The sequence below is a fragment of the Trachemys scripta genome, chromosome 10, assembly GCF_013100865.1.
Source record: "Trachemys scripta elegans isolate TJP31775 chromosome 10, CAS_Tse_1.0, whole genome shotgun sequence".
NCBI classification, from domain to species: Eukaryota; Metazoa; Chordata; order Testudines; family Emydidae; genus Trachemys; species Trachemys scripta.
Window position 1 is genome coordinate 8,116,105 of NC_048307.1, and position 10,540 is coordinate 8,126,644.

General features: G+C 44.3%; 1 protein-coding gene and 1 long non-coding RNA gene across 7 annotated transcripts in view; one reads left to right on the forward strand and one right to left on the reverse strand.

Annotated features, from left to right (window-relative positions):
* Positions 1 to 368: 368 nt before the first annotated feature.
* The window catches only part of TMEM11 (transmembrane protein 11), a 10,637-nt gene continuing 465 nt past the window's right edge, over positions 369 to 10,540 (reverse strand). The window contains exons 2-5 of one of the 6 annotated variants that reach the window (XM_034783222.1): positions 7,434 to 7,520; positions 5,537 to 5,683; positions 1,520 to 1,678; positions 369 to 1,269 (exon numbers count right to left, since the gene is read on the reverse strand). In XM_034783222.1, the coding sequence (XP_034639113.1) occupies positions 753 to 1,269; positions 1,520 to 1,521 (519 nt within the window). In that variant the 5' untranslated portion in view covers positions 1,522 to 1,678; positions 5,537 to 5,683; positions 7,434 to 7,520 and the 3' untranslated portion in view covers positions 369 to 752. The other 5 variants (XM_034783220.1, XM_034783221.1, XM_034783223.1 and 2 more) reach the window with 5 other exon arrangements.
* On the forward strand, positions 3,405 to 10,247 carry LOC117883664. The gene is made up of 4 exons (XR_004647363.1): positions 3,405 to 3,620; positions 6,192 to 6,273; positions 6,643 to 6,728; positions 7,381 to 10,247. It is a non-coding gene; the product is annotated as an uncharacterized LOC117883664 (long non-coding RNA).

A 10,540-nucleotide genomic window follows, 5' to 3' on the forward strand; every position in this document is an offset into this window, starting at 1 on the left:
GAATCTGTATGTAAGTTGAGCAAGAAGTGCTTGGCACCAACAGGAAATTTAGACCAGTTCCCACTGAGCTCAGGGGGAAAGCGGCAGAACAGCACTGCAGTCTAAGAACAGAGCATCAGTGCTCGAGATAGATCATCATAAATACCGTCACAACTGGCCCCCTTCACCAAGAAGCAACTGGTGATGCACAGAAGGTCACAAACCTCATTGCTCATCAAAGCCATCCCTTCATCAGATTGCAAGGTCACATGGGCACTGCTGCTGTGTATATAAGTAGTGTGAATTACCATGGCAAAATGTTAGGTCCCCTCCCCACTTGAACCAAACTCCAAAATGGAGCCATTTTAGTAGTAAAAAGCGCAAAAGCATTTGAAATTCTCATCTTTTAATGGGCAATGATAACTTTGGGCTGGTTCTGTGTATACAATTAAACAATATACTTAAAAGTTTCCCAAAAAAACAACCAAAAAAACCTTTCACACCCCCTTTATATAGTTTTCTTCCATCAACGTTCCACTGCTGGATTTGGCTCCCACAGCCTAGCGTACAGCTCTCAAGTCACTGCAGATCCACTTCTTAAGAGTAATGAAGAACTGAAAAACCTTGGTGCATTAGTGATGTGTTATTTTAAAAATAACAACTCTATTAAACCAAACGCCTTCCCAGTCTCCACTGCTTCTCAGAGGAAAAAAATGTTACTGTGGGAGTCTTAATACACTTGTCTTTGTGGGTTTCTCTTTTCCCTACTGAAGTCATACAACATAGAGTTCATAGATCTTCTTTACACAGTACACCAGGGCAGCGAGTGCTATCGTGTTATGCAGTCTCTTTCTGTGCAGGTCATCCTTTCTCACCAGCACCACAGGAGTGGAGGAAGTGAGCGTATGCAGGGGCAGGCGGGAAAGTTTATAGGCATCATACTCCACTTGGTACTTGCAGCAAGGGTCAAACTGCCAGGAGATACCGTAGAGGGTGCAGCAGGCCATGCTCAGCACGCCAGCAGGCAGGGAGATGTAATGGGAATAATCTACTGGAAGTGCCAGAGGGGTGAAGAGACAAGCGGTGCCTGCTAGGACGGCGGTCTTGTGCAGGCAGTTCCCAACTGTGATCCAGCGAGCGGTCTCGTCACCGATGCGAGTGGGTTCTATCACTATATATTTGTACTGTGCTTCCAGGGCCTGCTCCAGCTCGTACTCAAACTGGTCCTGAGCATTCTCCCCATTGTAGATTTCATGCACAATGTAACACTCCGTGGAGGACAAGATGATCCTGTTAACAGGAAACACAGAATTAAGCTACAGAGCACAGAGACAACCCTTCCTCTACATTAACCCAGTTAGCTTGGAGTATGGGAGATTGACAACTGAACCCAGGTCAGCACCTTACGGTCACTTGATCGCTGCTTTTCCCTCAACAAAGTAGTACTTTTTCTGATCAAAACTCATTTGAGAGCAGCGGATTGTTCAAGAGAAACTCGGAAAAGCTCTTTGATTTAGGCTTAACTATGTATTTTACATACATGAATTTTACTTTCCTCACGTTGGGGAATTAGGAACTTTTCAAGAAAACAAGATCTTGCAATTGGTTGAATCCTCCTGAAACATATTCTCCACTTGATTTCTGCCATCAGTGACGTCACAGTCAGCTGCTGTGGAGATGGTGTCAATCAGCATTTAATCTGTAATGAAAGAGGTGCTGGGGCTCAAGCAATTTTTTTTATATTCATATCTGTTGCAGCAAGCCTGGAAGTGCCGGGGCTCTGAACTGCCAAGACAAGAGGTCTCGGGGATCAGCCCTGGGAAAAATTAAGCACTGGTGTCAATGTCACAAAGAGGAGACTGTGTCAGATGATGGAATGAGCCACCAACAGAACAAAAAACCCAACAACTATGGATACGAATACAAGTTGTCCCCTCAACGAAGGTGTTGCAAATTTTCAATGAGACGTGTTTTGGCCACCCTCGTTCCTGGCACAGATCAGAACAACCCATGCTAATCCCCACATTTCCAGATCCACACCTCAACCATGTTAGTTCTAGAACCAACAACCTATACTCCAGCTTGCTATAAAACTGGCTAATTTGTGGGATCCAGCCTGTGGTGATAAGGAATGACACAAATGTGTAGCTAAAGGGAGAGGTGACAGCAGAGCAATCAATCACAATTTGTTAGCACATTTGGTTCCTTCCTCTCGCCACATTGGAAGGCAACAGGGGAAAGAGGTGGGTTTTACTGCAATATTGGTTAAATGCTAAGAAACAACATAACCCTGGAGCAATCTCCCTACTCCTGTCACCAGACTGTACTAGGTAAGTTCTGTACACACATACTGCACGTATCATGCAAGATCTCTAGCCCTTAGTAAAACAGCTGGAGGTAGCCTGGACTAGTTTCCAGCTACCTGCCCACGGCAGCATCTTATCCTTTATCTTGTTACTCCGAAGTCCACAGATATGTTCGCTTATCTGTGCAGTAGCCTCACATCTGCTCTGCGCCCTCACTGAGAAAGCAGAGCAAAGCAAATGGCGTTGTCTGTTACACTGGGTGGGTTTTACCTCATTAAAAGAAACTGATTTTAACATGTTCTCTTAGATCCCCAGTGTCCCGAGCACATGGGCTCCCAAGGACATAGTTATTTGACAAATTCCTTTAGCACAGCAAGAGCAACCAGTACACAACTTTGCCCTAACTCGCAGCAGACATCGTTCCTGATAGCACTTGGGCTCACTTGGTATTAGTGATCTGGCAAGGGAGAACTCTGCAATGGAGACTGAAACTAACATTTCTTTCTTGCTCCATTAGTATACAGATACTAGTGTGTTCGCCCTGGAAATGGCAAAGGAAGAGAGGATACATGTTTGCAAGCTGCTGTAATACCAGACATTACTCTTGAAATTCAGTTTTAGTCTCACTGTGAAGGGTATTGTGCAGCAGCCACCTGCAATCAAGAATATTGTTAAATTACAGGCTGTTGCCTGAAGTAGCTTGTTTACAGTGAATGGTGACAACAATACCAAGCAGCAGGAGCTAAGACTTATCAGCCTCCTTCTTTAGGACCAAATGAGCTGTTTCTGTAAGAGTTTGGTTGGCAAGCAAGGTTTTCCTTGTAAGCCAGACATTGGGCATTCTCTGGTTACATTACGTTTGTCTTGAACGCGTCTGCATTTAGAATAGGAGATTCTGCCAATGCTGCCTAGGACAAGGACTGGTTTGCACATCTCCTATGAGATTCTATTTATTTGGTGACGGAAACAAAACATTTCACTGTGAAGCTTAAGATTTCTTTTCCAAAAAAAAGTACGTTCTCTAGCAGATTAACCCCTTCAGTTTGTCCACTGCTCAACCTTGGAGCTGCAAGCTTTTAAAGGAAAGCATTTTTGCTAATTTAAAGGGATCATGTCTAGTAAAAGTACAATATTTGTTATAAAACACATTGCAATATGTATTTGTTTTAAATTTCAGAGAGACGTTTCTAAGGTTTAAACACCAAACAGAATTGGGTTAGCATGACAGCACCAGGAAAAGAACTCAAGCAACCTAGTTTCACTGCACAAAGAGTCAAATGTACTCATGGCATACAGGGCGAAGTTAAATCTTTTCACCAATGGTTTCCCCCTCGAGTAAGTACTTAAGAGGTCTTAAATGCTAGTGTAGGACAGTAGAATTTTCAGATCCATTTCAGAATGCATCAGGGATGGCAAGGGGTATTTATTTACCAGAGGTAGTTTTTACGTGGTAAAAATAATGGTTTTTATTGCCCCAGAAAAAACAAGTTAGTCCCAGTTTAAGGCGTTTTCTATTTTGAAAACTGTTTAGTTAAAGCACACCACATTACACTTAGTTTTAGTTACATAGTCAAATTGTGGTTACACAAGGGAGTAGATTAATCGATTAGTTTAGGTTTGTACAAATAAAGTAAAACTGCAGTGGGTGTAATACTAATATATTTAATTAGAATACTGAACATTGGAATGCCTATGCATTTTGGTTTGGTATGTTCTCAAGCCAGTTATGCATGTCATGGCTCATTTCTGTTTTCAATACTCTATAAACAAAAGTCAAAACCATTTGGTTATAGGAAACGACAGTAATGCAGTTGTAGGCTTGAAGCGTTAAGCAGTCAGAGGCACACGGACTTGCAAACTACTAGGTCCATCTGGCCATGCAGTATTCTCTAGCAGAAGACCTCCTTTAATGTAGTGGATAGACGGAGCCCATTCCTCAGTTCTGAACGGAGGTACTGAAAGTTTGACAAGGATTCGTTCTATGTTTGCTGAACTAACCAGACATGGATGTAATTATTTTCCCCGGTTTAAACCATATGTATGCCTGTATTTACCAGCACCCTGTCCTAAACTCATTTTTTTCTGGGAAATTGCTAACCCTGGAAGGCACACTTGAGACCTAGGCTTTGTGAAACAGCAAGTAGTTTCACCCAATTGGTGCTAATACTTAATGACTTTAATCCAGTTTCAAGGGGAACTGATGCTAAAGCCATTTTCAGCAATGGTTCAGCTTCCTAGCTAAAAACAAGACTCAAGTTTCTTACATCAGAAATGCCATGTTAACCAAGTGAAGTTACAGGAAACGTTTAGGTTGAGAGAAGAACCCTACCCACTGTTAAACTTCCTATAATTTTGTGGGTTGCTCAAATTAGGTCTGGCAATTTAAGAGGAATGGGCCCATTCTGATTGAAACACACCAACCCAGCTCAGACCCCAACCACTCTCAGGCTTCAAGTGATTTCTTACCTCCAGAATCCTTCTGGTCCTTGAAGGATCTTTGAATATCCCTCCCATTCCCTGCCTTCCTTTCCCCACAGTTTATATACTCTCATAGACCCATTTGGTCAATAGCCTTCCAGTCAAGGAAAATAGGACAGGAACACATTAAACATTAACCTTGGACTGAAATTACTATCAGAAAATAAGTTTATTCAAGCCCTCCTCTCTCTTCAGAAGCTTTATCCATTCTTGGGCTCTAGGCTTTTATAGGTGTGAAGTCAAAACACGAGGCATAGGAGCAAAAATAAGCGAGATAAAACTGTTCCATATAAAAGACACGAAGCAAAACAGAATGGGATGTGCACTCCCGAAAGCACCTGGCCCTGGGCAGTATGCTCTTGTGGCTCCAAGCACAGCAGCTGCTGATCCCTTGACCAAATAATCCCTGTTAGAGCAACTTATTCTTCCATCAGACACTGCTCAAGATGCAATTGCTTGTCTTGGCAATTGACTAGATAATCCCAACAAAAAGGATGGGGGAGAAGGAGGCGAGCTACTCAAACAATAGTGGGTGCGAGGAGACAGTGAAGTGAGCAGAAATTACATATGGGGTAAATGCAAGATAAATATTACACTAAAGTTCAGGCATGTGGGAAGTTAAATTCAGTGTGCGTCATTCCCACATGCGAGGCTGGCTGCAACAGGTGGAAAGCCTGGGGAAAACAATCATACACAAAAGAAGAAAAATCCGAAGAGTGTGTAGTGTCCCCGCATAGGAGAGAACTCTGTAGAACTCTGTCTACAAGACTTACCAGAACTTGTTGACATGCAGAACAAGAATGGGGTTCTTGCCTCAGAGACCTCAAGTACAAAGACTAACAAAACTGATTTTCCATGACATAGGGCCTTTCATTTGAACAAAACAGCACACACTGGAGCCTGTGGACTCACCACCACCCCTGGAAAAAACGCAGCCAGGGTTTAAGCATTGTCGGTTCTGTGCTTATATGGACCTAGGTGGGAGTATCGATAACTCAGTTATTCTCGATTTTACTTGAAAGTGCGATAAGTAACCAATGGCAGAGGAGATCCATGTAGTAATGCCAAACAGCCAAAGGCTGGATGTGCTAGTTATGCTTAAAAGCAGCTGTTAAACTAGGAAATGTTAAATGATTTTCTAGAGCCCTTCTTCCAAGAAGGAAGGGCTTTGCCACAGGAAAGTTTTATATCCATTCTGTTGTAGTTGTGTAACTTGTATCTTGAATACTATTTGCATATCACTGCTTGATGAATCCCATTTCCTGTGATGATTTTTTTGTTTTTTTAAGTGTCTCATTCTTGATGCCTGGCTTTTCAGTGTCTGTGTAAAAAAAGACAGAGGAATGCTCTGTTCTGATGGCGCAGTAGATTAAATGGCTTTTGTAGCTAGTGTTATAAAATAATTTACACTGATTTCTGTACCTGCAGGATTACAAACAAACAATGATCCTCAGCAGCTGATACAGCAACCACCAGCAAGAGGGGCAGAAATGCCCATGTTAACCACATGGTGAGTTTAAAATTAAATTTGAAATGTATTCCCCTACTAAAAACATCACCTAGTGCACTAAGAAGACATTGCAGCTAGCTATATGCTAGACACTCATGAAATTTCCCAGTTAGGGTTCCAAAATCTGCCCCCTCCGTCTCTCCTAAAAAGTTAAAAAGCCTCTAGTGGCCACCTAAATGTCACAGGATGCTTCTCAAGCTACCCCATGAGCAGTGCTGCCTAGCCTGTTTTCGTGGTATCCTAGTCACAAACACATGGTCTGTTTCTTTTTCACCACACATACCTTTAATCCACAGAACCCAAACTCGGCAGGACATAGCACAGGTATATAGCAGGAGGAGCCTCACACATCTTCTCTCTTGCCCCCAGCTCTGCTGAAAACGGGCTCCAGGACAATGTCCTGGAAGGATTTTCCCAGCATCCTTCTCCAGCCACCAGCAGGGAATGGAAAGGAGGTAAGCCTTCTCATCAATGGGGTGCCCTGGACCTCACTGGTGGAGGCCCGCTCCCTGTCCCGTCTAGCATATATACTTCCGGCTAGTAGTTTTAAGTTCTGACTGGTGGGTGTCCAGAAAGCATCTCCACTCCTGATCAAAAGTATCCCCAAATCGTGCACAGTTCACGATTCCTTTGTTGCATGTATTGTTCAAGTTTCTGAACCCCTTTTATATACGACGTGTAAGTCCCAGGTTAGCTTTTTGAAAGGTGATACAATTGCTCATGGACAACAGAATACCTGTGGTTCCACCATTCAAAGAGAGGTTTCTTGACTGTAGGTAAACAGTACTAGGCAGAAATTCATGAGAACTGCAAATGCAAAGAGACCTGGTTGAGTGGTGACTGAAAAAGATAGGCTTCCTCTCGTGTGATAATGCTTGTGATTTGCAAAACTTGCGTCACATGCAACATGCACAAAAGAAATGAGTACACCAGTGCAACTAAGGACTGAAGGCTGGTGTGTGAATGAATTCGAATAGAGCCACATCACAGATGGCCAAAAGCATACAGTGTCTGACATCGTTAGAGTCCCAACCAAACCTGAATAAGTCAGTACTGTGTGGACAGGCCAGACTCAAGAACATTAATGCACTAACCTTTTATTTCTAGATCTGGGTTCAACTCTTGTTACTTTCAACATGAAAAATGAGTTGTGGTCTCACCTTAATCCCCAGTGGAAAAATTCCACATCACAAAACCATCATACAATTTGACAAGCTTGTCCATTTCAGCTCAGGAAAGGTCCAGGACTGCAATGACAGGGGTACTCTCCACATGAGAATTGAGGTCTGGCGACAAGCTTTCCCCACAGCACTGTCCCACATTCTAGCATTCTTGACCCATTACTATCAGCATCTCAGCACCGAGACAATGTGTTCGACCACAACCTTCGGAGAACAATAATCAATATGGGCAGAACAAAGAGGACAAGAAGCAACAGCACAGAGGCAAAGCAAATTTCCATTCAAGGGATGCAACTTAAATGCAGTAAGATTATAGCCAAATAAGGAATTCTATACAGTTCTCTTTGGAAAGAGGATTGGGGGGAGAGAGGGGAGAACAGATCAGGGAAAATGAGCACGAGACCCCAAGAGCTGCACCAGTGATAGAAGACAGCACCCACCACCGAAAACACTGCAATACCATTAAGGAGACCACAATGAGCAGGAGAAGCGCCACTTTTAGTTTAACAAAAGAATTAGCTAGACTAATGGAAGCAGATCAATCACTGCTCCAAGCCCGCGGATTACTGGAAATCCAAGCGGTACAGGTAGTGAAAGGAAAGACCTTTAAGACAGCCCAGAAGCCAGTAAACGTAGTTGGGATGAAATCAAAGCTGCCTTATTGCATTGCTCTTTCTGAGCTGTTCAAGTTTGTTAGACTGTTTCCCCAGGGAACAAGTGGCATTCTCTTTTGTGCTCTAGTGGTCATTGTGCAGAATTTTAGACAAGAACTCCAAGTGCACGCGGTAGCTGTTCTCCATTATAAATTGCTTTGGGCTACGGATTAGCAATTCCCTTTAGATACTCTGCATAAAGAGTCCCTTTGGAATGAGGGAGGGAAAGCAATATTTAGTGGGTTCTCTTTAGTTTGTTTTTCAGTATTTTGTTTAACCTTTAACCACCATCATAAAACCAGCCCAGAATCGACAGCTAATATACTGTTAGATCCTTAGCCATATGCCCCACGAATAAAGTATCATCTGGTAGTGACCAAAGAGACCTTCCAGGTATCAATCAGATCTTTTATGGAGGGATATGGTCTCTGTAGTTACAGCTGCCAGTGGTTTTGTTACATTTGACTAACTTTCCTAACACTGGACAGTATTTTATTCACTAGCTATTCCCATGACATTTCTCCTCAACATACACTCCTTTTAGACTAGCTGGCTGACAGCTACAAACTGAGCTAGAGAAATTCCTTAAAACGGCTCTTTGATGAGAAAGCTGCATCAGTGTGCTCAGTCAGTAAGAATCTGTCTTTGAACAAGAATCATATTCATGAACATAAGAAAACTGTATTTGCTATATATAACATATACACGTCGTCATTTGATGATAACTGAGCCATCACCATTGCCCTGCACACAAGCTGTGTTCCCAACACCACACAAGATAGGTAGGTGTGACTTGGGAAAAGACACCAGCCAAGAGTGGAGTGGAGATCTCCAATTGCAAAAATGGGAGATCACCTGCTTTTAGTGTAAATTTTCTTAGCCAAATGATGATGATCTTAGCATACAAAGTTATTTGGAAGGAGAATTGTCTGACACATAACAAAACCAGCCCTTTGCCAGGTTTGTGTTGGGAGGGAGTGTGTAGTAGTGGTTAGAGGTACTCTAGTCACAGACTGTCTTGCTATGTCATCTCTGTGCCTATTTTCATGCCCAATCCCCCTCCCGCTCGTTTGTAAAAGTTAGGATCATATTTAAACCTCAGAACAGGTCAGTGAGGCAAGTAACTTGTTTGTGTTTGTAAAGCACAACATCATCAACACCACCCCCCACTTAGGGCTGTCAGAGTCTTTAAATTGGGTGGTAGAACAAAGGACAATTTTGCTACTCCATAAAAAGACAGTTGCTTTCAAAGGCTGTTGGTTACACTAGCTAGCACCAGGGTGGGAAGAAGGAAGGAGATGCCAACGGAAGGGACAACAGAATTGAGCCAGAAGTTTTAAGTAAAGAAAAGAATTATGCATATAAATTTTAAGGTAGTGCAACAAGATTTCTCTCTTTCCTGTCTTTAAAGTTAGGCTTCCAAAACTTCTACAGCTACTCTGCAGGGAGTTCCACCATGTCCCAGTTGCTCATCCATCCTGACAGAGGCAGAAACACAGCTGGTGACCAAACATGCATTTTAGAAAGCTCTTTGGGAGTGCAGACATTACAAAAAGCCAACAGCAGCAGCCAGGCCCTTCCCTCCCCCTAAAATTACTCTGCAGCCCCCAAATCCAGGGAGCAAAACAGCAAAATCCTAAGGACACAAGCCACTCAACCAGCATTAAGCACTCTCCAAAGGGAGGTCACTCTGAAGGTCTTCTGTTGCCTCCACCACTTTTCAACACAGATTTTTAAGGCGCGTCCCGGTCTCCAGAATGCTCCTACCACTGAGCACAACTACGAGTCATCGTTTGGCCTAAGGGTTAAAGCGCGTTTGGTAACGTGCAGATTTGCACTGACCTTCCCCCTGACGCTGCCTCTCCTTCCCTCCTCCTCACTCCCGTGGAAACTCGCCCCCAGCCAAGGCACTCCTGCTGGAGCCAGCTGCAGACTGTGCTTTCCTCGCTGCAGCTGGACTCTGCCCTGGATTTACCCGCAGCCTTGGGACTCTCGCAGCTCTGTCCTTAGCTCACTCTGGTAGATGGTGGCTTTGATTCCTCCCATCACTGGCCCTGTTCTCCCCTTTCCTCCCTCTCCCCCACAACAGGCCTCTCCATTTTCCCCCACTGGCCTGTTCTTCCCCTCTCCTCCCCCCCCCCCCCCCCCCCCTCCCCCCCCTCACTCCACCAGCCTCCCCATCACTATCCCCTTCTCCCCTCCCCCTTCCCACCCCCCCCACTGGTCTCCCCTTCCCCCCTGACCTGCACCCCCCTCACTCCACCGGCCTCCCCCTCACTGGCCCATTCTCCCCTTTTCTCCTCCCCCTCCCCAGGACCTGCCCCCCCTCACTAGCCCGCTCTCCTCTTTTCTCTGCCCCTTCCCCTCCAATGACCTGCACCCCCTCACTCCAGCAGCCTCCCCATCACTGTCCCCTTCTCCCCTCCACATCCC